This window comes from Cetorhinus maximus, chromosome 14 (genome assembly GCF_964194155.1).
Source record: "Cetorhinus maximus chromosome 14, sCetMax3.hap1.1, whole genome shotgun sequence".
Taxonomy (NCBI): Eukaryota; Metazoa; Chordata; class Chondrichthyes; order Lamniformes; family Cetorhinidae; genus Cetorhinus; species Cetorhinus maximus.
In genome coordinates, this window is record NC_135892.1 from 93,964,085 (window position 1) to 93,991,308 (window position 27,224).

Here is a 27,224-nt window from a genome sequence, read left to right on the forward strand (position 1 = left end):
CCTCGTGAATCCTCTTTGGAGGATTGTGCGTTTTGGTTTTGCACAGCTTCCTGAGTGTCCTATGAGGTTACATTGAAAGCATTGGGCTGAAATTGCTGGACATTGACCACACCTGTGGGGGCACTTTTCTCTACAGGAACAGCATGATCGCTCTACTGGTCAGTTAGGATATTGCATCCCTTGGCATGGAGTGCCCCTGTTTCTGTGCTGTTTCACTACCTGGACAGTGGGGTTTAATTTGTACTGTGGTTTGCTTCCTCCCCTTAATATGGATTTGTACTGCAAACGGATTTCAGATTGCCTGACAATCTGGATGGCTTTCTCAAAGGCTAGATCTTCCTTCATTTGAAGCATGTCTGTCAGCTGCCTCTCCTACAACTATTCTATCCCTAATTAGCACAGATTTCAGGTCATCGTAATCACAGTCTTCAGCCATTCTGTACAGTTAATTAGTGAAGGAGCCGACAGGTTTTCCTGGCTGCTGGACCTGTTTATTAAATTTAGCCCTTTCAAGGATTTTGTTACATCTGAGATTAAAATAAGCATCAAATGATTTTAAAACTGCATAAATTTTGCAAATGATTCATTGATTCCTTGTCTAGCTAATATATTGTTGGCTATTGGACCTGGATGCTAGTGGACCTGGGGAGACCAAATGTAATTTAGGTGACGACTTTGCAGAACACCTCCCTTTAGTCCGCAAGTGTCACCCGAACACAGGTAAGCCTGTCATTTTAATTCTCCGCTGCACTCCCACTCTGACCTCTCTGCCCTTGGCCTCCTGCACTGTTCCAATGAAGCTCAGTGTAAACTCCAGATACAGCACCTCATATTTTGATTAGGCACTTTACAGTCTTCTGGACACAACAATGAATTCAACAATTTCAGATCACAATCCCTGTCCCCATTTCTCTTTGGACAGAAACTGTTGGTAATGATACTGCTCTTCTATTTACACTTCCTCTAAACCCATATTTTGTTTATTTACTTGTTACCATCCCTTTTTGCCTTGCACTGTCACCTCTTTCATCATTTAATCTCTCTTGCTTTCCACTGTATCACAGATCTTCCCTTTTGATCTTCTCCCTCTCGCACCTCTATATTTAATTAAAACCTATTACATCTCTAGCATTTTCTAGTTCTGTTAAAAGGCCAATGATCTGAAATATTAACTCTGTTTCTCGCTCCACAGATGCTGCCTTACCTGCCGAGTGTTTCCAGTATTCTTTGTTTTAATATCTGGAGTTCATTTTATATCTACCTCAAAAACTAAAATGCTTGAGTGCAAACCACAGTTTCAAATTTAAAATGGGGTTATCATTTTCATGAATCACACAAAGGTAAATTTAAATGTAAAATATTTTCGCCCAGAATAGGCATGATCAACAATAGTCATTCATCATTTTGAGAAGGAAGACATTTTGAGATTTTGTCATTGTACCTTTAGGAAAGGGAAGCAATATGGTCAAAACTATAATGTTCCACCAGAAGAAGGTGGAGCTGAATTTCACCTTGGAGAAAACATTTCTTTATTGAGAAATGAACCTATAAACAAGGAGCAGGAGTAGGCCATTCAGCCCCTCGAGCCTGCTCCGCCATTTAATGAGATCATGGCTGATCAGGTTGTTACCCCAATAAGCTATCAGCCCCTTGCTTACTTAAAATCTATCCACTTCAGCCTTAAAAATATTCAAAGGCTCTGCTTCCACCACCTTTTCAGGAAGAGAGTTCCAAAGACTCATGACACTCTGAGTGAAAAAAATTTGCCTCATCTCTGTTTTAAATGTGCGACCTTTATTTTTAAACAGTGACGCCTAGTCCTAGATTCTCTCAGAAGAGGAAACATCCTCTCCACATCCACCCTGTCAAGAGCCCTCAGGATCTTATGGGCAGAATTTTACGCTAATCGGGTGGGCGCATGCCCGACCTGACTCGGTGTGAAATCACGTGAGATGACGTCGGGCGAGTGTCCCGACGTCATCCCGCGCTCGCGCTATATTTTGGTTGCTGGGCACACGCAAAAGTCGGAAGCGTGCCCACTGACAATTAAGAGGCCAATTAAGGTCATTAACGGCACAATTGTCTTTAATTTTACATTGCCCGTCTAACCTTATAGTTGGCAGACTGGTGAATCGGCTAGATGGCCTTTGCATTTTTAATGAAACCTCAGCTAAGGGCGGGATGAGGTTTCCGTGATGAAATAAAATAAAAATAAAAAATCAGTAAACAGCATTTTATCATGTATATTTTCAGGTGTGGTGCCTGATTGGGATGCTTAGACATTTCTTTCCTGCTTTTCAAAACTTTATTTGAGGATTTTCGGGTCTGCAGCTCCCTGAGACACCTCTCTGCCTTCAGGGAGCTTTCTCTCAGCGCTGACCCATGCCCACGTTGACGTCAGCGCCCGCCCTCTTCCCACCCCCACCCCGGCAATGCTGAGCTTCTCAGCGCACATTTCACACTGGCTGGCCATTAATTGGCCAACCAGTGTGAAATCACAGTCAGGGGCTGATTGTGGTCGGTGGTCTGTTCCCTGGCCGATCCTAGGCCCGCCGATTGTGCCCACCCCCTAACCCAAAAATTCTGCCCTATATGTTTCAATCAAGTCACCTCTTACTCTTCTAAACTCCAACAGATACAAGCCTAGTCTGCCAAACCTTTCCTCATAAGATAACCCACCCATTCGCGGCAATAGTCTGGTAAACCTTCTCGGAACTGCTTCCAACGGATTTACATCCTTCCTTAAATAAGGTGACCCATACTGTACACAGTAATCCAAAGGTGGTCTCACTAGTGCCCTGTGCAACAGAAGCATAACCTCCCTAATTTTGTATTCAATTCCCCTTGTAATAAATAATTATATTAGCTTTCCTAATTACTTGCTGTACTTGCATACATCATTTTGTGATTCATGTGCTAAAACACCCAGATCCCTCTATACCTCAGAGCTCTGCAATCTCTCCCCACTTAGATACTTTCTTTTATTCCCTGCTAAAATGGACATTTTCACATTTTCCCACATTATACTCCATTTGCCTGATCTTTACCCACTCATTTAACCTATCTATATCTTTTTGTAGCCTCCTTATGTCCTCTTCACAACTTACCTTCCTTCCTATCTTTGTGTCGTCAGAAAATTTGGCAACCATCCCTCATCCAAGTCATTTTTGAAAGAAGTTGAGACCACAGCACTGATCCCTGTGGCACACCACTTGTTACACCTTCCCAACCTGAAAAAGACTCATTTATGTCTACTCTCTGCTTGCTGTTAGCCTGCCAAACTTCCATGCCAATATTTACCCCATATACCATGAGCATTATACATTTTCCCAATATTGGTCAAACATTTAGCCTTTATTTTGCTAAGCTTGAGATTTATAACTTGTAAATGTAAGTACAGCAATGTGAGGAGAAATACACCTGCCATTGCACAAAAAAAGGAGGCTTGTGTGGAGCATGATAACCTTTTCGGCAAGCCTCCTGTCCAAATAACCCTAGTTTCATTGACGTTAGCAGTATTAAACTTTTGTGAACTTTACTTTGAAGTTATGTCAATATTGCAATTGAGCAACGCAGCAAAGTTCGGATTGCAACATGCAGAACAACATTCAGATTTCTGGAATAAGAAAAATGGATGTTTTCAACATTTTATTGGGGAAAAAAAAGCAAATCTTCAGGTTTTAAAATACTGTAGGTAACTAGATGCGGTTTATCGCAATTGACGCGTGCTTCTGCTCCCTCTGGCGGTCTCGCCCACTCTGGCCTCTCCCACTCTGGTCTCGGTCCCTCCCCGGCCTTGATCCTCACTATGTTCCGCTTTCTCCGAAACCTCCATCGGTTGCACGCCAAAATCCAAGCGGCTCAGACCTCTCAATTATTGAGCCGGACCCTGCAGCCGGCCGCTGCTGCTGTTGCAATGAGTAAGAGGATGGTGAGTGCGATTCAAGCGCGAGTGTGTGTGTGTGTCAGAGAGAGATGCAGACCGGCCTCTCGCGCAGTATGTGTGTGTGCGCGCGAGCGAGGGTTTTATTTGCACCGCATTTAAGTGCACGGCAGCTCGGCTGACACACCGGGCGGGCTGAAATTTTGGTCTTTTTTTAAAAAAAATGCTCCTTTGCTTCGCACCCCCATGCTTTTTATTTTCGTGCAATCAGCTGCTGCAGGAATCTTCCCCCACTCCGGCCCCGTGCAGCCCGGGGTTGCCAAGGTTTTTCCGGGGAACGTTCCATTGGACAAGGTCACCCACACACCGACCCTCCTCCCGGAGCAGCAGCAACGGCAGCGGCGCTCACTCTCACTGGGGGGGGACATTTTGAGGAGAGACTGGTACAATTAGGATGTCTCGACATTTCCTGTTGCCCCGGTTTTTTACTGTTTTAATTTCTTTTCTTTGACCTCCTCTTGAAAAAAAAAAATTAACAACCCCGATATTTGGTGGTGTCGATATCGCTCCTGCTTCGAAAGGCGGAGGCGCGTTGATCAGGAAACACCAGGCCTCAGCACTTCTCCACCACCACCGCCTGTTCATCCCTGAGCGAGGACAGGGGCTCCTGCTCTGTCTTTACTCTTGCTTTCCCCTCCGCGGTTGTAGGCAAATGGATCGTGAGTTCTGCCCCCCTCCCGTTGCATTAAGTCGCCTGCGAGACCCGCGAACGGCAAAACGCAGCAGGCAGACATCTTCCCTTGACTCAGTAGGTTTCCTGGTGCATGAGTGACATTGCGTGTAAGGTATTTGTAGAACTGCAGGGTATTATATTTTATTTGAGAAGCGTACGATATTTACTATTTGCCGAATCGTGCACAGAATTTTGCAGAGTAGAAAGAAGCCTAATTCACCTGGGGAAGGGAGGTGCTCTTTGAAAAAGCTGCTCACTTAAGTCTCTTCCCCCAACTATTTTTTTTAATACAAGCATTGCAACTTCAAATATTTATCCATTTTCCTTTTATTGTGGATTCTGCTTCCGTCACTAGTTTTGGCAGGGAGAGTGAATAATTTGCTTTGAAACCAAAGTTTTTAATCCTGACGATCGGAGCACCGTGCTTTCTAAAATGGGGGTAGAGAGCTTTTTTTTGGGCAAGAAGTTTTGAGTGATCAAATGTGTGACCAGAAGGGGGAGAAACTCCTCCCGTGGGAAGATGGAGTGACAGCTACAAAAACTGGAGATTTGCCAAAGTGATCCAGATTTTATATATAGAGAGAGGGAGGGAGAGCTCAAAATTGGAGCAGATTCAAGACATGTGTTGCTACCACCAATCCTTTTATCAGAGATGACGAACTGCTGACAGTTTGTAAAATTAGTTTAAAAAATCAATCCATCAGATATACATTATTGTCAGCTAGATGATCATTTAACATAGTTAACTGCTAGGAAAGCTTGGAGCATTGCAGTTGCTTTTTCAGCTATCGCAAAGCAAACTTTCGCCACACGTATTTCCTATTTTAATTTTAACTTTATATAAAATTTCAAACTGTTAATGGCACACTTGATTAAGGAAGCAATGCTGTTGTTATGTTCCTCTATGTACAAATCCAGTAAATGGATGATTGCGCTTGATTTTCTGTTCTGAAGGGTACCCACTTGGAACCTTGATTGCCTGCACTCTTATCCCACAGATGCAGACCAACCTGCTACGTCTCATTAAGAAATGTTTCTTTCGGTTTTACACACTTTTTAAATTCCAATGAATAAACTTGTGAAATGCATAAATATCCTTTTGCAACTATTGTGAAAGTGAAAAGATGTTCAGTATGGATTTTTAATATTTGCAAACAATATATGTCACTCGAGGTACTGGCATCAGATATTTACATTCCGAAAACCAACCACATTTAAGCAAAAACTATTTTATCCAGTAAGTATCCAGAGTGTAGAATTTTCTGGACATTGGCATGAATGTAATGCCCTTATTCAAAAAGGGAGGGAGACAAAAAACAGGTAACTTATAGGCCGGCTCGTTTAATATCTGTCATTGGGAAAATGTTAGAGTCTATTATAAAGGATGTAATAGCAGAGCATTTAGAAATACATAGTATAATCAAGCAGAGACAGTATAGCTTCATGAAGGGGAAACTATGCCTGACAAATTTATTAGAATTCTTTAAGGAGGTAACAGGCATGATAGATAAAGGGGAACCAGTAGATGTAATGTATTTGGATTTCCAAAAGGCATTCGATTAGTTACCGCACATAAGGCTACTTAATAAGATAAGATGTTGGGGGTAGTATATTAGCATGCATAGAGGATTGGCTAACTAATAGAAGACAGAGAGTTGGGATAAGGGGGCATTTTCAGGATGGCAATCTGTAACTAGTGGAGCGCCACAGGGATCAATGCTGGGGCTGCAATTATTTACATATATATTAATGACAAATGAGGGAAGTGAATGTACAATCACCAAGTTTGTGGATAACACAAAAATAGGTGGGAAGGCAAGTGATGAGGATGATGCAAAGAGTCTACAGAGGGATATAGACAGGTTAAGTGAGTCAGCAAAAACTTGGCAGATGAAATATAATGTGGGAAAATTGAGGTTATGCATTTTGGCAGGAAGAATAGAGGAGCTGAATATTACTTAAATGGAGAAAGACTGCAGAAACTAAAGCACAGAGGGATTTGGGGGTCCTCATCCATGAATCCCCAAAAGCTAACATACAAGTTCGGCAGGTAATAGGGAAGACAAATGGAATGTTGGCCTTTATTTCAAAAGGAATGGAATATAAAAACAGGTAAGTCTTGCTAAAACTAAACAAGGCACTTGTTAGATCACAACTAGAACACTGTGAACAGTTTTGGTCCCCTTATCTAAGGAAAGATATACTGGCATTGGAGGCAGTCCAGAGAAGGTTCACTAGGATGACCCTGGGTATGGAGGGATTTTCTTGTGAGGAGAGGTTGAGTAGGTTGGGTCTGTACGCATTGGAGTTTGGAAGAATGAGAGGCAACCTTATTGAAACATATAAGATTCTGAGGGGGCTTGACAGGGTCGATGCTGAGAGGTTGATTCCCCTTGTGAGAGAGTCTGGAAACAGAAGGCATAATCTTAGGGTGAAGGGTCACCCATTTAAAACAGAGATGAGGAATTTCTTCTCTTAGAAGGTAGTGAATCTGGAATTCTGTACCACAGAGGGCTGTAGAGGCTGGGTTGTTATGTATATTCAAGGCTGAGATAGGCAGATTTTTAATCAGTAAGGGAATCAAGGATTATGGGGAAAAGGCAGGAAAGTAGAGTTGAGGATTATCAGATCAGTCATGATCTCATTGAATGGCAGAGCAGACTCGATGGGCTAAATGGCCTACTTCTGCACTTATGTCTTATGGTCTTATTAGAATACCTAATAATAATTAATTTAGGATAATTTGGTTGCTGTAGTGTTGATCTTAACAACCAGACCAACTAGAGCTAAATAATAGGTTGGAACAATATCCAAAAACAGCAAGCTTTTGTCTGCCAGTAAGAGTGATTTTGTTTCTTCCGCACAATGAGGGAAATAGAGGACGTTTCTTTCCAGGATATTGAAAATGTAGGATCATCAAGGGTTATGTCATTTCCAATAAACGCTTATCGTGGAAAGACGAGTCAAGCAGGTTTATTCTTAAGACCGCTCAGCAAAGTGATAGACTCTCCCAGTCCCTTCCACCCTGGAGTGTTACAGCTGTAGCCATTTTTAGCTCTTTTGAGTCAACCATCAAGTAAACTAAATTAACAAAATTAGGGACAAAGTAAAGGGCAGCCCCTTAAAAGGAAACTGCAAAAACAAAGACAAAATTTAAAGGAAACTTGCAAACATTAAACCAAAATGTGATTAACAGGATCAATAGGTGAGTCACTTCCCATCACCTGTTTTAACAATGCAATTGCCTTAATGCAATTGTCAGTCAACAAAATGATTGTTATTGAATGACGACAATGTAATTACTGATACATTGACAGGCTATCCCTCAATATTTTGAGTCATGGAGTAGAAACGGTTTAGAGAGCCTCTTTCGAAGCTAGCATGATAACACCAAGGTCCACTGCCCCCTGTCCTCTAGTATCCAGTGTCATGGCTGACAGGAGTAATTTGGCTAGGGAGTAGCAATTAGCTCTGGTGCATAGATTTCTGCCCTCCTGCCGGGATGTGGTTGTTTTTTTTAATGTCATGTGGAGCTCACCAAGTTGGGGCTATAAATCACACCAGAATCAGGTATATCTTTGTGCAATGCAATGCCACGTTATTGTCTGACATGCGGTCTGCATTCAGTTGTGCTAGAATTAATTCTTGACCGTGGGTCTGCAATTGATCCAAGATTGCAACACCCATATTTGAGAGTTACTTATTTACCATTTAATCATGGAGCAGGTCAGAAATTGGTCCTATGGGGTTGCTCAACACTGCTTACTGATTAAAAATCTCTATCTCAGCCTTGAATATACTTAACGACCCAGCCTCTACAACCCTCTGCAGTAAAGAATTCCACAGATGCACCACCCTCTGAGAGAAGAAATTCCTCCTTATCTCTGTCTTAAATGGGCGAACCTTTACTCTGAGATTACGCCCCCTGGCTCTAGGCTCTCCCACAAGGGGAAACAACTTCTCAGCATCTACCCTGTCAAGCCCCCTAAGAATCTTGTATGTTTCAATGAGGTCATTTGATCTTCTCAGTCTATTTTAGCAAAAAAAATGAGCAATTGTACATTTCTACACCCATTTGTTTTAAGGTCACATTAATATGCAACTCTGTTTGATAAAGAACAGCAGGTGCAAACTTTGCCCTTTAAAGCTCACAATGAAGCAGTTTGGCAAAAGTTGTTTCTGTTAATCAGAATATATTTTTAATTTTTCAAACATTTAATTATGCCTATGTCTCTTTTCAGTGAAATATTTGAGTACTTGATGTCACTGAAAAGCTCCAACTGATGTTTAAAAAATGATTACTTTCACATCGAAGTACTGGTTCAAACCAAAGGCAAAATGATTACTGGTGCAGACATCATGCCAAAACAATTAGCGGGCACATATGAGTGATATTTAAACTTTTTGCGGGGAGGGAATGATCTTTTTCAAAGACACAATATTACCCTAACTTTGCTAATATTCTCCGATGCATCTGTACTGGAATTCCCTCCCTAAACCCCACTGCCTCTCTACCTCTCTGCCCTTCTCTAAGACACTCCTTAAAATCTACCTCATTGATGAAACCTTTGGTCATCTAATGTCTACTGTTGTGGCTCAGGGTCAAAAGAGGCTCTCGTGAAACACCTTGGAATTTCTTACTATGTTAAAGGCACTAAATAAATGCAAGTCGTTTTTTTTTGTTTGAGTGAAGAAGGAAACCACATTTTCTGAACAGTCATTGTTTGCAATCGATGGAAGGTTTAAAAAGATGATTTCTAAACCTTAGGCATGCTTAACCTCCGGTGGAGTTTTAAATTTCACTTGGAAATTAAATAAATATTTATCCATTACCCTGTACTAAGAAACTGAAACAATTCTGCTTGTTTTTTTCAGGAAAGCTCTGTTGGCTACAGAATCGAATATGACACCTTTGGTGAGCTGAAAGTGCCAAATGACAAATACTATGGAGCCCAGACGGTTAGATCAATGATGAACTTTAAAATCGGAGGGCTGTCTGAACGGATGCCAGTAAGTTAATTGGCAAAGTTTTAATTTTAAAAGAAAAAGCTGATAACTGATTCCTTTAATTTTTCCCCACAGTCCTTGTCTCCCCCCCCCACCCCCCACCTATTGCTGTGAATTTTATTTTATTTTTCTTCTAATTCACTTGGTAAAAAGATCAGGAAAGTGCTTCCTTTGTTGCAAGCCTCTGGATATGCAGTAATTGGTCAGGATTGTAACTGATTTACGTAAAATAGCAGAATAGTAGCAGGAATCATATTACAGCTTCAGGCAAAAATCTTGGAAATTGAAACTGGTATCTTTGTGAGATTTTTCTAATTACATGATTTAATTAAATGTCTTTTATTAAAAAAAAACTTGATTGTAGCATTATCATTGATGTAACAATGACAATGATGTGGCATCCACATGGGCACTAAATATCTCTAGTTTATATGGCTATAATGCAGGCAAATAATCCTCATTAATTGTTAATTACAGTAACATTTCTGTTATCTGGCACTCTAGTCAGACAGGGAGTTCAAGTCCTGCTCCAAGACTTGAGCGTAACAACCGAGGTTAACACTCCAGCACAGTATTGAGGGAGTGCTCCACTTTCAGATGAGATGTTAACCAAAGTCCGGTTTGCCCTGTCAAAGATTCCATGGCACTATTTAAAAATAAGGGGTCGCCCGTTTAAAACTGAGGTGATGCGAAATTTTTTCTCTGAGGGTTGAGTGTCTTTGGAACTCTGTTCCTGAAAAGGTGGTGGAAGCATAGTCTTTGAATATTTTTTAAGGCAGAGGTGGATAGATTCTTGGTAAGCAAGGGGGTGATAGGCTATCAGCGGTAGGCGGGATGCAGATTTAGGGTTACTATCAGATCAGCCATGAGCTTATTAAATGGCAGAGCAGGCTCGAGGGGCCGAATGGCCTACTCCTGCTCCTTGTTCGTGTGTTCTTATTTCAAAGAAGAGGGAGGAAGCTATCTCCAGTGTCCTGGCCAAGTTTATCCCTCAATCAACATCACTAAAACAAATTATCTGGTCATGTTACTGTTTGTGTGAGCTTGCTATGTGTAAATTGGCTACTGTACCTTCCATATCACGGCAGTTACTGCACTGCAAAAGTATTTCATGGGCTGTAAAGCACTCTGGGATGTCCTGTGACCGTGAAAGGCACTGGAAAAAAGCACTTTTTTTTTTCCTTCTCACTAACAAATAAATCACAATAATACCAGTTTCACAGTATAAAATGGAGTTAGCGCATGGCAATCTGAATTAAAAATGCGGGAAAGTGCAGTGTATAAAATCTGTATAATTCTACTTCATGGGCAGAATTTTCCCCTCATTGGGGGTGAAGTTGATGGGTAGGTGTGCTTCCGACATGTGCAGGCGGCCGGGGTGGGGGGCGATTCCTAAAATTGAGAGTGCACTCTTTTGCGCGTGCGCACAAAAGAGCGCACTCATCTCCCTGAGGCTAAGTGCTGCCTCAGGGAGATGGCCTCTACTTTCAAAAATATTAAAAATAGAAAAAAAAAATTTCCTTACATGTCCCCTCATGTGACAAGGTCACATGTTCATAGTTTCCAAAAAATCTTTATTAAAATCTTTTAAATCCTACATGAAACCTCATCCCACCTGTGGATGAGGTTTCATGTTTTTTCTACTTCCCGCCGGGGCTCCTGGCCTGCCCGCCAACCTTAAGGTTGGACGGGCAGGTCCACTAATTACTTTAATTGATCTGTCAATAGCCTCAATTGGCCATTGACAGGTCGGCAGGCGCACAGCTGATTTTGCTGCGCCCCCGCCTTCCTGAAAATTTTAATGGGGCACAGTGACGCCGGGAGTTCCGCCCAACATTGCGCGTCATTTTATTCGTCAACGAGCAGGCCAGGTATTTTTCCAGGTATTTTTATTTTTGTTTTTGTTCCTTTTCTGTAATTGTCTTGAAATACGAGGACATATAGTGGATTACTTTTTCCTGCTGTTGAATGTGGTTCTTACATTTTTAAACTCTGTCACATTTGTTCTTGTAGTTGTAACCGTCCATCATCCTTTCTTGGCACCTTCTGACAAGCAGCCCAGACCTGGCATGCTTTGGAGGGAGGGTAGAATATACCTTCCAGTGTTTTAAAGAGAAAAAGAAAGAACTTCCATTCCATAGCATGCCCCAAAGTCCTTCAGAAGCAATGAATTACATTTACAGTGCGGTGGAGCAAGGTACCACACACGACAAATAGTTTAACTGCCTTCGTTTAGGGATAAATGCTGGCCAGACCACAGGGAGAAACCGCCTCTTCTTTGAAGGGTTTGCAATCTTTTTCAACTTATCCAATCAGGCAGATTTAAACTTGGTTTAAATTTTCATTTGGAAAACCCTTCGGGTTTTTGGGGATTTTATTATCTTACATAGTTCAGTTTTTGAAGCCTGAAAGAGCTGACCGTGCTGTCATGGAATTGCTGGAAGTTTTACTGGCCCTTAGAACCCAATGAGTTTGTGATTCAGTGAGGACATTGGGAGCTCAGTCTTTCCCCACTGCAGAGATGCAAATGGACAGTTTAATTGGAGTTTCCCCCCCACTGCAGCATTCAACTGGTTCTCCTTGCATTGCTTGTTCCAGGAGAACCACCAACAGTGAAATAGATAACAGATCATCTGTCACTAATGTAAAACTAAACCTGTGGAAATTACACTTTTTACTAATTAAATCAACGTGCATTTTCCAGGCAGAATATTTTAATAAAACCCTTCTGTCAGGGAGTAAAGGAGAAAAGGAGAGCAAGATATTCCATGGAAATCTATGATTCTATGTTACTTCATCTTTGTTTTTGTACACAGATCCAACTGATAAAAGCCTTTGGCATTCTGAAGCGAGCTGCTGCAGAAGTGAATGTAGCATATGGTTTGGATGCAAAGATTGCAGATAGCATTGTAAAGGCAGCTGATGAGGTAAGAACAGCCTGAAAATAGTTTACAACTTGTTTTATTTATTATGAATTCCGAGGGGGAAGAAGACATAAGCCAGGATAGCTGAATTGGCAAGCAAGAAGAAACAAAAGAAGAACCTAATTCGAATGAGCCACAGCAGTCATAATAGCTGTGCTGGACCAGGAACAGACCGTATTCAATTGCAGCAGTAGGATAAAGGGTGACCTAAAATATCCACAGGGGGAATTGGCATTGTTGGAGCTCTGAGAAACTTGTAAGGTGGCACGACAAATTAAAATGAGATTAAAAGGAAAAGTTGCTCCTTATCTTGCCATTTACTTACCTTTACCAAGATCAAGCTGTGAAACTTAAAAAGTTGCTTTACATTGCCATTGGCCCAATTGTGCAACTGCAAATTAACTCAAAGCAGTTTATGTCAAGTCATACTCTCACTATAAAATAGCAGGTATTGTGTAACACTAAATGTTATGTCATGCCAGGTGTTAGGTGACATTTAAGTTGTGACACCCTTAATATTGTAAATCCTATCACAGCCCCACCTACAGACATCATAACTACTGCAAGTAAAAATGGACATTTTATAATGGAATTTCTCTTCAGAGAGGGTTGACATAGGAGCTTTCAATGGAACACGTACCCAGGAAATTAATTTAAGATATAATAGGTCTCAAAGAAATCTTTTCATAATTTTAATATTGAAAATTTCTGTTGTATGGTGAGAAGTTTATGTGCATTTCTACACCCATTTCCAGTTTTGCTTTGAATAGCAAATGGCAGTATCTTCACCCACCCCTCCCCACTCCACCCTGCCCACAACCTCCAATTGTCCTGAGTGTGCAGAGGTAGAATTTTCTTTGTATTGGGGGGAACCCTCACAGTGGCCTTAACCTGTAATATTTATTGTCAGGAAAGAAATAGGGCAGAACACTTGCTGTTCAGAGTACGCCTCCTACCTGTGCTTGAAGAATCTATGCTGTTCAATAAGTTAATTGCCTTATTACAACAGCACTCATTTTAGCAACACATGAAGACTTCATTTTGTGCCTCTTTTGCTCCAGAGTAACCCCAGTGACATCTGACATGGAGGGGGACTTCCTGCTTCCCAGAGCAGTTTGATAATCATATTTATTGTGTTCTGCTGACTCACTAAATATGAATTTCAGAAAATTACATTAAAAAGATACAGAACACAATTGCAACATTAGTTTTGGGGCTACAGATTAAAACATATATCAATGTGGCATCTTACTGGAGCCAGAGGACCTAATTCTGCTCTTATTAAAAGAGCCTTGAATATACCATGATGCTTGAAATCTTCTGAATTTAGGTGTAGTGCAAACCAGTCGCTTCTGTAATCCTGGTTATTCAGTGTTTTAAGAATTCACGTTCCTTGAAAATAGCCAATTTTGTAATTTATGGCTTGGAATTTTGGGTTTATGTTTAATTGGAAAATAGCCCCTAAGCATTCAGTGCACACTGGAACCTACCGGTACTGACCTCCAAGTCATGGTATTATAGACTTAAAGAAATAATGTGTCATGCCCGTTCCTTGCTGCCTTGTTGGAACATGAACATTAACTGACAGTCTGCCTCTGTGTTGTAATTTTAATGCAGTCCTATGTAATCGGCTCCTCTTCTTCTGTTTGCCCTCCCAAGGAATTTCTCACTACTATGGAAATCTCTTGGGAGAAGATAACTGGTTCATGGTAGCACCGCTACAGTGTAAAATTGTATTTTAACAATTGAAGGTAAATGTAATCATAAACAATTTTTTTTCTTGAAAATCTGTTTTTCTGAACAAAGCATTTTTCTCTTCCCTCATTTGGAAAATTCTGACCAGTGTTGTAATACTGTAATCTAGCCAGTGGACGGTGCTTTGAAATTGTATAGCAGTTCTCTACAGTGCTGACAAGTGGTGACTTGCATAATTTAGTTTATTAAAGCAGTTTGATTACTACCACAAATATCAGTTTGAGATATTATAGTAAAACGTAACCATTCCACTTATGAGTCCCAACGCTCTTTGCCTTGGGTAACATTCTATACGATATGGAAGAGCAAATTATCTTGTTTCTGATGTTCTTTGAAGTGGCTGCTTTCTTGTCCACATGGCACAAGAATCTGACAATGAGGTTTGCTGATGTGCTTATTGTGCAGGTGATTGCTGGGAAATTGGATGATCACTTTCCTCTGGTGGTATGGCAGACCGGCTCTGGAACACAAACGAACATGAATGTGAATGAAGTGATCAGCAACAGGGCAATTCAGATTCTCGGAGGTAAACTGGGCAGCAAGGATCCTGTACATCCCAATGATCATGTAAACAAGAGCCAGGTACTCATCTAGGCCTCAGTTCCATTTCCTTGGAGTTTAAAATCTCTTTTTCCTTTTCATGGTCCAGAAAAGAGCGCCGGGGATTTGCAATATTACTTTTGCTCTGTCTAAACACCATTTGTTATCTCGCGTGGAATAGGAAATGTGTTTTTTTTAACCTTTGGAGAGGGTTAATTTAGAAATGTAACTGTCTTGATGCATTAGAAGGTTTAATTTAATTTGATTGTAGTTATTTACAAAGTTGAAAATGTGCACGCAGTCCATAGTTTTAAGCTGTTTGAAAATCCAGCTTATAAAAAATGGTTATGCACTGATACAGCATCTAATAAATCTAACTGCAGCGTTGCGTCAGTTTTGATCTGTGCTTTCCCTTCTTTCCCTCATAACCAGAGTTCCAACGACACTTTCCCAACTGCCATGCACATTGCTGCCGCCAAGGAGGTCCATGAAGTGCTGCTGCCTGGACTGCAGAAGCTACATGATGCACTTGAAGACAAGGCCAAAGAGTTTGCTGACATCATCAAAATTGGCCGTACTCATACACAAGATGCTGTGCCTCTTTCATTAGGTCAGGTAGGTTGAAAGAAAGCGTATCTGTTCTGGCATGAAACCTCACTGCTACAATAAAAGATAAATAGAGGAACAATGTGAAGATTTGAAATCTGTCCTTATATTAAAAAAAATTGCTTGAAATGCACAACCCACATCTGGAAGAGAAAGGCATGTTTCTGGTGGGTCCGTTCATCACAAGCAGCCAGTCCACATGAGCAATTTCCTCTGGTTGATGCTTTTCGGACAACGTAACTGAGATTTGCAGCTCGCCACGTGGGATGTAGGGACTGCAATGGGATGTAGCCTGGATTGGCCCACCAGTATACTGTGCCATTGATGTGTCCATAACACTAAATTCATTTCAATTTTGCTGCAGCTTTAAAGCATTGTTGTCCAGTAGAAATGGCTGACTAGCTGCATGCACAGCTATGGTGAAAACATTTAATCATATCATTAATTTTAGTAGAAATTAGGTTGTACAGATACGTTTACTTATGTGTATATCTACTATCATTTAGTCAATTGTGAAGAAAATTAAGCCAGGCATGAAACGAGCTGCTGATTTTCTGTCACCTGTTTTGTGGTACCGCTGAAGACCAATTTCACCCCATTTTCTTCCACCAAAGTTTTGAATTCTGGCATCAATTTATCAAACAACCACAACTCGTATTTGTATAGCACCTTTAAGGTAGAGCACCTTTAAGCTAACAGAATGTTTCAAGGTGCTTCACGGGCATTTTCAAACAAAATTGGATACAGAATCACATAAGGAGATATTAAGACAGATGACCAAAAGCTTTGTCACTTTGATATAGGTTTTAAGGAGGATCTTAAAGAAGCAAAGAGAGGTGGAGGGAATTAGGGCCTTGGCAGCGAAAAGCATAGCCAGTGGTGGAGCAATTAAAACTGTGCATGCACGAGTGTCCAGGATGAGCAGATATCTTGGAGAGTTGTAGTGCTTGAGGAGATACAAATATAGGGAGGGTTCAAGCCACGGATTGAGCTGAAAACAAGGTTGAGAATGTTAAATTGAGGAGTTATTTAACCGGAGCCAGTGTAGGTCACTGTGCACAGAAGTTGATGGGTGAAAGGGACTTGATGCTAGTTGCACATGGGCAGCAGAGTTTTGGATGACTTCAAATTTACAAAGAGTGGAAGGTGGGAGGTCAGCCAGAAGTGCATTAACGTAGCTAATTCTAGAGGAACAATGGCATGGGTGAGGGTTTCAGCAGCAGATAAGTAGGGGCAGAGTCAGATGATGCCACAGAGGTAGAAATAGGTAGCTAAAAGCAAAAAACTGCAGATGCTGAAAACCTGAAACATAAACAGAAAATGCTGGAAAAGCTCAGCAGGTCTAACAGCATCTGTGGAGAGACAAAAACAGTTAACGTTTCGAGTTCTCATGATGCTTCTTCAGAACTCTGAAGAAGTCATAAAGACTCGAAACGTTAACTCTAAAGATAGGCAGTGTTATGGCATGGATATGGCTCATTTTGGGGTTAAGTACAATTTTCAGGGTTAAGATTGCAAACAGCCTGGTTGAGCCTCAGACCGTTGCCAAAGCGAGGGATGGAGTTGGTGGCTAGGGAGCAGTTTGTTTTGGGAACTTAAGGCAGTGGCTTTGGTTTTCCCAGTATTCACTTGGAGGAAGTTTCATCTAATCCAGTACTGAATGTTGAACAAGCAGTGAGATAATTTAGAGACAGTGAAGGGGTTTAGAGAGGTGATGATGTGGTAGCACTGGGTGTTGTCAGTGCACATGTGAAAATTGATGAAGTGTTTTTAGATGGTGTTGCCAAGGGACAGATTCAGAAATGGGAGGAACCAAGGATTGATCCTTGGGGGACATCAGAGATAACAGTGTGGGAAGGGGAAGAGAAATTATTGCGCGTGGTTCTCTGGTTTTGATTAGATAGGTAAGAATGAAATCAGACAAGTGCAGTCCCACCCAGTTGGATGATGGTGGAGAGTCATTGGAGGAGGATGGTGTGGTCAACCATGTCAAAGGCTGCAGGGGAATGGAGAAGAACAAGGAAGGATTTGTCTACCATTGTCTCCATCATATAGGATGTCATTTGTGACTTTGATAAGGGCCGTTCCATTTTGCAGTAGGGTCAGAAACCTGATTGGAGGGGTTCAAACATGGAGTTCCAGGAAAGCTTGGCACAAATTTCAGAGGAGTTGCTGTTTGTTGGAGCTGTTCATGATTGTCTGGCCTTGCCTTCTTCCACTGTCCTGGAGCAGTTATTCTGAAATGTCTAGCCACGATGATGGCACCCTTCTCCACATAATGTTGCTGGCGTTTCCACGATGCTGAAATCTGGTGTTTTCACCTGTGTTACCCATTATTTTTAGCAGACCGCCAATGAGCAATAAACAAGGAAGTAAAGTACACAATGATGAAAATGCACTCTGCTTTTCATCTTGCCAACAAACACAAAAAGGTTAAAGTACACATTAATGTAGTGCAAATATGAGTATTGAGATCACATGCCCAACAATGGTGTTCATTACTCATTTTTAATTTACTAATCAAAAATGCAATTATCCAAAGCACGATTCACAATTAGCTATGTGTAGCTAGTGGGTAAACTATTGGAGAATATTGTTAAAGTGAAAGCTGGCTATTGGGACCTGGTGTCAATTCTGTAACTGTAATAGTGAAATTAATTGATGCGTCTGTTTATAATGTGGCTGCCACTTGGAAGCTGAGTGAGTTGGGAACAAGCTATTTATGAATTTTTGTGTCCATCAAGCAAGGGAATTAGTGCTGGGGAGCATTTATCAATTTAAGCACCCGGTTTCATTATCAAACACTTCCTGGATAAGGTTTAGCAATGTCAGCTCTAAAGCTCCTTCTACTCTGCTCTGGCATCATGCATTAGCTTAAATTCAGCAGAGTTCTACAATGGCAGCAATGCAATTTTTTCCCCCAACTTTCCACACACTCAGTACACTTCCAGCTTCTTAAAGGAAATTGCTCATTTTTGGAAAATTGTGGCTAATCTTTGGAAAATTGTGGCTAATCTTTGGAAAATTGTGGCCAATTTTCTGCTGTGGCTCATACCAGGAACTGGATTGAGATCCAACCGAAAGAAAACCATCATTACATCAATCTAGGTTGATTTGAAACACAGGTCTCCATGATAAAAGGTTAACTTGCTAAACCAGTCTATGAAAAAACATTTTTTAAAATACTGCGAGCTTGGTGTCCCCCTGTGAAATATTCTTTCAAATTGACTGAGTTACATTGTGTTAGGTTTCTGTTCTAAAATGTTGATTGGAATTCACAGCCTGTTGTTTTTATTCATGTTTAGGAGTTTAGTGGCTATGTACAGCAGATAAAATATGGTATGGAACGGATTAAGGCTGCATTGCCAAGAATATATGAGCTAGCAGCTGGCGGGACTGCAGTAGGAACAGGATTGAACACGAGGATAGGGTTCGCAGAGAAAGTGGCTGCCAAAATCTCAGAGCTTACAGGTCAGATGGATCATTAAACAGTATATGCACTACAGCTTTTACTGATAATACAGTTCTGTTTTAAAGTGTTCAAAATTTTACTATCTTTTACTTATAAAAACAATTGTGCGACATGAACAAATCGAGTGTGTACCATTGCAAAGAGCTGAAAAGAAAACCCGTGAATGGTGATCTGAAATAACAGGGGTGGGGAGTCAGCGTTTTCCAAAGCATTAACTTCTTTTTCTGTTTTGGGTGGCAACTGACCTGCCGCGTATCTTGTATGAGGACTCCATTCTCCCGTATACAGTGCATATTGGTTACTATGGTCGGGTTTTTCCGACCCCATCCCGGGTGAGGAGGCACCTCAGCCAGACGTCCATTGACTTGCGGCGGGACCGGAAGATCGCGGCGGCGGGCGGGTGTAGAAAATCCCGGCCCTATATATCAGAATGTGATTACTTGTGTTAAACACGCCCTGCCACAGCACTTCGTCTCATTTATTTTGAGATAATGGTGCTAACAAAATTAGAACAGTAGAATGAATTTTGACAAGTTAAACACTGAGCTTGTTACTAGACATCTCCCTGTTAGGATATTCTAAGCATTTATTCCCTTTTTTTTGTCTTTTCTATTTTTCTGTTCCTTATCTCCAGCTGTCTTGCATTAAAAAGAAAATCCCTGCAGCTCTGGCTCACAGCAAAACAAAACCAATCTTGTTTTGATTAGTGAGAGGTACTTCTGTGTTCAGTGGGATCAAGCTGTCAAATGCTGGCAGGACCATCATTACCTTTTGCACAGAGAAATATTTGGGTTTCCTACAGTTATACTGGCAGTGGGTGGTGTTCAGTGCATAACAGAATATGCGATTATAGCCCAATTGGCAGGTGGTAGACTGCAACAGATGCAAAATGACGATAGAAAATAATGTTGCCTTTGTTTTCAGGTTTACCATTTGTAACTGCACCTAATAAGTTTGAAGCTCTTGCTGCGCACGATGCCTTGGTTGAGCTGAGCGGTACCATGAATGTTGTTGCCTGCAGTTTGATGAAGGTGGCCAATGACATTCGTTTTCTGGGATCTGGACCTCGGTCTGGTTTGGGCGAACTCATCTTGCCTGAAAATGAGCCAGGAAGCAGCATCATGCCAGGTAATCCTGCAGTGCAAGTACATTAAAGTGTCTGTCAGAAGTTGCTGTTTTGATGTATGTTGCTACCCTGTTGTGGAATGCTTACATGGCACAAAGTCTGTAACTGTGGTTTAAACTTTATTGCAACACGTTTTCAGTGGTCCAGTGAAGCAAAAGAGCAGATGTCTGCCTTTAAGACCAAACATACACCTGCAAAAACCTTAATTGATTTGCGAAATATTTGTGTTTAACAGCTGTTCAGTAGAAAAATACTCGTAAAACTATACTGATACATCTCGGAGAAATGTAGAGCCATAACTATGGGCTTTAGAAGTACACTTAATTATATTGGTACATAAATGTTTACCATGGTTACATCCTTGCTGTTAAGTGGAGGCACTAATCCATTTAAATCTTGATTATTGCTGAAAGGAGATGTGTGTTTCCGAAGCTTTTCATTTTGCACTCATCAGGACAAATGCAAGAATGCTAAATTTCAAACGGTCACAAGAATTTATACTACAGGAGAAAAATGGCTGCTGATTGGTTGGCAGGTTGTCTCTGAATGGCCAAGGCATTGTCATAGAGAAAATAACAGGGAACTCTCGGCTCCCTACACTAATAGCTACACTTAACCAATTTAAGATAATCGGTCAAGCTCGTAATGTGGCTCATTTATGCTTTTTAGAAGTGACACATTCATAGACCGGAACCCATTCTCTGCAAACAAAAAAATTTGTCCAAGCCTTGCGCCTGTTTTGGATTGCCTGGAAGAATGGGGAGCCTATAGTTCCCTGTTGCTTTCTCCGTAGCGATGCCTCGACCAATCTGAGTTGACTTGCCAACCAATCAGCACCGCCATTTTTCTATTGGTATAAATTATCGTGACCGTTTGAAATTTGGCATTCTTGCATTTGTCCTGATGAGTGCAAAGTGAAAACCTTCGGCAACATGTCCCCTTTCAGCATTGTTCAAGTTCTGTACTGCCAAGTGACTTTTAAATGTATGAATGCTTGCATTCAACTAGTAGACAAATGAATATCTTGTGGGCCTCTTATCTGCTGACACTGGCTTTATTTTCAAATTATGATTTTAATGGTTTGCTGTTACGAATTTCCTGATGTGAATTTTACTGCTTTTTAAAGCGATTTAAAGGTGATTTTCTCATCTTTGTAATAGCTAAGCAAGTTAGTTGGAATTACGCAATGCACTTTTTTCTGTGTCTCTTTTTTAATTCCTGTTTTATTTTCTCTTTTCTCTAATGGCCCATTTATCATATAACATTCCACAAGCAACAACCCAGATAGGTGGCCTAAGCTTGTTTCTCCTGTAACTGCTGTTGTGGCACTTCATTCTTTTAATAGATCCTGAAGCAGTAGTGCTCAACCTCTATGTAATTTTCCTCTTTTACTTTAGCTGGTGTTGTTAATTGAGGCATGCTGGAGGTCGCAGAGGTGCAATTCTCATAGTTGTAAGGTGGAGGTTATTTGGCTCTGTGCGTTTAGAGGTAAATAGAGTCCTGACAGCAAAATCGATGAAAATCTGTTTCTCTGGCACCATTGGGTTCTTTAGAGGCTGTCGGTAGCACAAGTATCATAACTCCAATGGTATCAGCATTTCTCCAGTGTAAAAGTGTGTTATGAGATGTGAGAACAACCTGTACTCTGATTTTTTTTTTAATATCTGAGTGAGTATTGACGCCATTATGTCAGTTGTTGGGTTGGTGGGGTCAGGACTTGCAGCTAACAGTCTATTTAAAACAGAGTTTCTGCACACTATAGAAAATGGACTATATTTAGATGGAGTCCGAAAACAATGACAGCAAACAGAACTCCATGACTGAAACTCGCCTGATAAAAGCAGAATTATCTCTCCAGCAAAGTACAGTGAGTGGAAGGTAGTGACAAAATACAAATTAAGTGCATAAAATCAATCCCAGTTAATTCTCCGGTGTCACAATATGCTGATGTTTTTTTATTTCTTTTTTGTTTGCTGAAAAGAGAGATATGTTGCTGAAGATTTTTGTCTTGTAGTCATCAGGACAAACACAAGAATGCCTTTTTACTTTTTCCATCAGCAAGGTCTTAGGCCAAAGGCCAAGTCAGTGCTTCTCAGATGGGTTTTATTTGGGAAACTCTGCATGCTACAAAGCTGGGTGGGAGGGTGAGCTATGGAGGATGCAGAGATGCTTCAGTGTGATTTGGACAAGCTGAGTGAGTGGGCAAATGCATGGCAGATGCAGTATAATGTGGATAAATGTGAGGTTATCCATTTTGATAGCAAAAACAGGAAGACAGATTATTATCTGAATGGCTATAAATTGAGAGAGGGAAATGTGCAACGAGACCTGGGTGTCCTTGTACACCAGTCGCTGAAGGTAAGCATGCAGGTGCAGCAAGCGGTAAAGAAGGCAAATGATATGTTGGCCTTCATAGCAAGAGGATTGGAGTACAGGAACAGGGGTGTCTTGCTGCAATTATACAGGGCCTTGGTGAGACCACACCTGGAATATTGTGTGCAGTTTTGGTCTCCTTATCTGAGGAAGGATGTTCTTGCTATAGAGGGAGTGCAGCAAAGGTTTACCCGACTGATTCCTGGGATGATGGGACTGACATATGAGGAGAGATTGAGTCGATTAGGATTATATTCGCTGGAGTTCAGAAGAATGAGGGGGGATCTCATAGAAACCTATAAAATTCTAACAGGACTAGACAGGGTAGATGCAGGCAGGATGTTCCCGATGGCGGGGGAGTTCAGAACCAGGGGTCGCAGTCTGAGGATATGGGGTAGACAATTTAGGATTGAGATGAGGAGAAATTTCTTCACCCAGAGAATGGTGAGCCTGTGGAATTCGTTACCACAGAAAGTAGTTGAGACCAAGACATTGTATGCTTTCAAGAAGGAGTTAGATATAGCCCTTGGGGCGAAAGGGATCAAAGGGTATGGGGAGAAAGCGGGAACAGGCTATTGAGTTGGATGATCAGCCATGATCATAATGAATGGTGGAGCAGGCTTGAAGGGCCGAATGGCCTATTACTGCTCCTAGTTTCTATGTTTCTATATGAACCTGGCTGTCCTTTGTGTTGTCACATCGAAGAACTGCAGCAAGACAAAATGCTGGAAATACTCAGCAGCATCTGTAGAGAGACAAACAGTGTTAACATTTCAGGGCTGTGACCTTTCATAAAAACTGGGAAAGGTTAGAAATTATGAATATAATGGTGCCCTGTCCTGCTCTTGCCTTGAATTGGAAAGCTTCATCAACTTTTACTTCCAATTTCTACCCTTCTCTAGTCCATCTCTGACTCTTCCCTTCCTTGACTTTTTTGTCTCCATTTCTGGTCATAGTCTATCAACTAATAATCATTATAAACCCACTTAACTCCCACAGTGAACTGTACACTCCCTCCTACTTGAAGTCCTGTAAGGATTACATTCCAATCTCCCAGTTTATCTATCTCTGTTGCATCTGTTCTGATGATGCATCCTTCCACAACAGCAACACTGGGGAGACCAAACACAGATTGGGTGACTGTGTAACACCTCTGTTCAGTCTGCAAACCTTACTCCAAGCTTCTGGTGCCCTGTGATTTTAATTCTCCGCCTTGCAATCACACTGATATCTCTATCCTCGGCTAGCTGCACTGTCCCAGTGAAGCTCGACACAAGCTTGAGGAACAGCACCTCATCTTTTAATTAGGCACTGTACAGACTTCCAGGCATGTCATTGAGATCAATAATTTCAGGCTGTAACCTTAGCCCCTATTTTTGTTTCCTTTTCTCTGCACGTTTCTGTTTTGCTCTTATTTCTACTTCCTGACAGCAGCACGCCTGCTCAAGGCACACCTTTTGTTTCTTTGATTATGGGGCAAGAAAAGAAACAATCCCTTTGGCCCTGTAAGACTAACTCTTCTGTCGTTCAATCCTGCCTAATTTTCACCTATCACTTTTGTCCTTGTCCCACCCACCCCTTGCACAGAACCTATTACGTTTCTAACTTTTTCCCAGTTCTGATGAAAGGTCACAGACCTGGAACATTGGGCTGAATATTCCAAGGAGTGGCAATCACTGTTGGATTGCCACTCCGCTCCTTTTTTTGTTTACACAGCACCAGAGATCCACATTTCAGGCCAGGACTTCTTTAGAAATGCGGAGCGTACCTGTTCTGGGAGTCCTCCTTCGTTGGGCAGAATTGTCAGGAGAAGCCAAGCTATGCTCCTTTTTTTACGGCACTAGTTGCTGTATTTTGGTAAGTCTTTATTCACTAATATAGTGAAAAGCTTTGGGACATTTAAATAGCTGTTCACTGTGTTAGTGAATTAATGTGAGTGAGCTATGTGGGTAGAATGGTAGGGTGTCAACTGGGCAGGGTGGCAGAGTGGGTAGGGTGATGAGGTCGGGGTGGAGTCAGAGGGTTGGTGGGGGAAAAGTCGGAGGGTCAGGATGGGAGTTGGTGGGGAGGGTACAGGGTTCAGAGGGGAGTCTGGAGGGTCAGTTGTATAGTTACCCAGGAGGTTGATGTGTTTTTTTCCTGTCTAAGATTTCCTGGATAACTATGGAACACTCTGAAGCTTCTGATTCTAATTCAGAGTTCGAATTTTTTGGAGGGCTCCAGGCGGAGGGGAATTGTCCATCAAAAGTTGAAACTTCCTGGGCAATTCCCGTGGAGTTCTTGCGTTGGGACTTCCGAGAGGTCTCCCAGCAGATCTTCTGGGGTACAACCATCCGGAGACTGGAAGATCCTGAGCCATTAAGTTTCTCCCTCCACAGATGCTGCCTGACCTGCTCAGTATTTCTAGCATTTTCTGTTTTATATTTCGGGTTCCAGCATCCACAGTAATCTGCTTTTCAAGAAACTGCACCACCAGATATTAGGGAACCACAGCTGACTGAGACAATGTTAAGATTAGACAGAATAATTGCTAATCTTAAGGAAGGCAGTTACACTTTTAGCACAAGGAAATGCTTTTTCCAACTTTGCAGTAAAAATCAATAATTCAATGAAAATTACAGAATGTGTGATTTAACTTTTATGGCAAGTATTGCGTTTTCTGTGTTTTGATAGGTAAGGTGAACCCCACCCAGTGTGAAGCTGTTACCATGGTAGCAGCACAAGTTATGGGAAATCATGTTGCAGTTACTGTTGGAGGAAGTAATGGCCACTTTGAGCTCAATGTTTTCAAACCCTTGATGGTAAGTACTAGGAAACTTGATTTTTTTTTCAAAGAATCTTGTGCTAAGTGTAGCAGTCCAAATGTAGAGATTGCTACATATAAAGTGGCATAACATGAAGAAGTGTGCTAAGTAGCTGTATAATAATTGATTTTCCTCTTAATTCCAACTATATTTGATTACACATCTTCATGTATGTGTGTATTTTAAATAATGTATTAATCTGCAAAATATATAGATTGTAGTATGGGTGAAAATTGATCTCTAGAATTGTAGTGAATATGCTGCATTGCTAATACTAAGACGGTACAGAGCAAGCTCAATCATTCACTTTTGATTGGTGGTGGGGGCAGGAAGAAATCACAGTCCAAAACCAAAAGTTCAAATTGCTACTTCTTGTCACCAAGACTTTGATAATAAAGCCATAGAGATTCATTGCCTGATGCAATCTGTGAGCCATCTTTTGGAGGACTCAGGATCCAGGTATCCTCTGAGATATATGTAAAAGAGCTAAGCAGCAGAGAGTTCTCTCAGGGTCCTGACGAATATTTATCCTTCAACATCACTTTTTCTTTAAAAACACATTATCTGATCATTTATCTCAGCTTGTGGGACCTTGCTCTGTCTAAATTGGTTGTTGCATTTTCCTGTATTACAACGGTGACTGCACTTCAGAAGTACTTCTTTGGCCATGAAGTGCTTTGGGATAACCTGAGGTCAAAATGTAAGTTTCTTTCTTTCTTTCTTTAATTTAACTTTCTTCTGCCCTCATAAAGCAGCTATGTTAAAGGCATTATATAGATGCAAGTCATTGAGACTGGTTATTTGAAATGCAAAGGTGAAGAAAAGATTAGCATGGTCACTGAAGTTTGCCACTGTTAGAATTTATTGTCATCTGCATGCTCCTTCACAGTTTTCATAAAACAAGTAATTTCAATTGCATAGAATTTACAGCACAAAGTAGGCCATTTGGTGTATGCTGGAGTATATGCTCCATATGAGCCTCCTCCTACCCTATTTGCTTAATTTCATCCTATCATATTCTTCTATGCATTTCTTTCTCATGTTACTTATCTAGCTTGCCCTTAAATGCTACTCTCCTCAACCATTACATGTAGCTGTGAGTTCCACATTCTCACCACTGACTGAATTATATTTCTGGTTTTGTTAAGGAGCTTTAAAAATACATGAAACTTGTCTTTTTAGTTATTTAAAACATAGCCTGTATGGTAAACAGTACTGAATTATTTTCAGGAAACTGTGTGTGCTGGAATGGATGACAAAACAATCTTCAACAGCAGTGGACCTTCAAGGTCTTAAATGAAAATGAGACATGATGCCTACTGTGTTCTCCCTACACACAAAGGCTTGTTAATCTATAGCACAGTAATTTTGTAGTCAGTGGTTTTTGTTTCTGAGATCTAAGATTTGGGCTTTGTTGAAAGGTTAAATTTTCTTATGCAGAGGGAAAAAAGGCTTGCATTTATGTAGCGCTTTATAAGTCAATGAAGTACTTTTGAAGTGTAGTCTTTGAGGTAATGTAGGAAGTGTGGCAGCCACTTTGCACGCAACAAGCTCCCACAAACGGCAACATGATAATAACCAGATAATCTGTTACTGTGATGTTGTTGAGTGATAAATATTGGCCAGGGAAATGGAGATAACTTCCCTGCTCTCTTGTGAAATAGTGCCATAGGTTCTTTCCTGTCCACCCAAATAGGCAGATGGGATCTTGATTTAAATTCTCATCTGAAATGCGGCATCTCTGACAATGCAGCACTCCCTTAATACTGCACTAGTATGTCAGTCTTGATTTTTGTGCTCAATCCCTGGAGTAGGGCTTGAACCCTTTTTTTAAGGCTGCAGTGATGGGACATCACTGGTTTCAGGAAAGAGGAGGAGTTTGCATTACTATCAGTCATCACCATTCCTGATTTGGATGCATTCGATGTAGCCATAAAGTTTGAGTGATGTTTAGTTCTTTAAATTCACTGCATTTTCTAACCACCAAGATGATTTAATACA

General features: G+C 41.1%; 1 protein-coding gene across 4 annotated transcripts in view; it reads left to right on the forward strand.

The window, feature by feature from the left end:
• The first annotated feature begins 1,310 nt into the window (after window positions 1–1,310).
• The window catches only part of fh (fumarate hydratase), a 29,041-nt gene continuing 3,127 nt past the window's right edge, over window positions 1,311–27,224 (forward strand). Inside the window, exons 1-8 of one of the 4 annotated variants that reach the window (XM_078557258.1) lie at window positions 1,311–1,340; window positions 9,492–9,626; window positions 12,440–12,550; window positions 14,708–14,884; window positions 15,275–15,457; window positions 18,754–18,919; window positions 19,845–20,048; window positions 25,093–25,220. In XM_078557258.1, the coding sequence (XP_078413384.1) occupies window positions 1,326–1,340; window positions 9,492–9,626; window positions 12,440–12,550; window positions 14,708–14,884; window positions 15,275–15,457; window positions 18,754–18,919; window positions 19,845–20,048; window positions 25,093–25,220 (1,119 nt within the window). In that variant the 5' untranslated portion in view covers window positions 1,311–1,325. Of the gene's footprint in view, window positions 1,341–3,577; window positions 3,932–8,126; window positions 8,187–9,491; window positions 9,627–12,439; window positions 12,551–14,707; window positions 14,885–15,274; window positions 15,458–18,753; window positions 18,920–19,844; window positions 20,049–25,092; window positions 25,221–27,224 lie in introns of those variants that run through there. The other 3 variants (XM_078557259.1, XM_078557255.1, XM_078557257.1) reach the window with 3 other exon arrangements.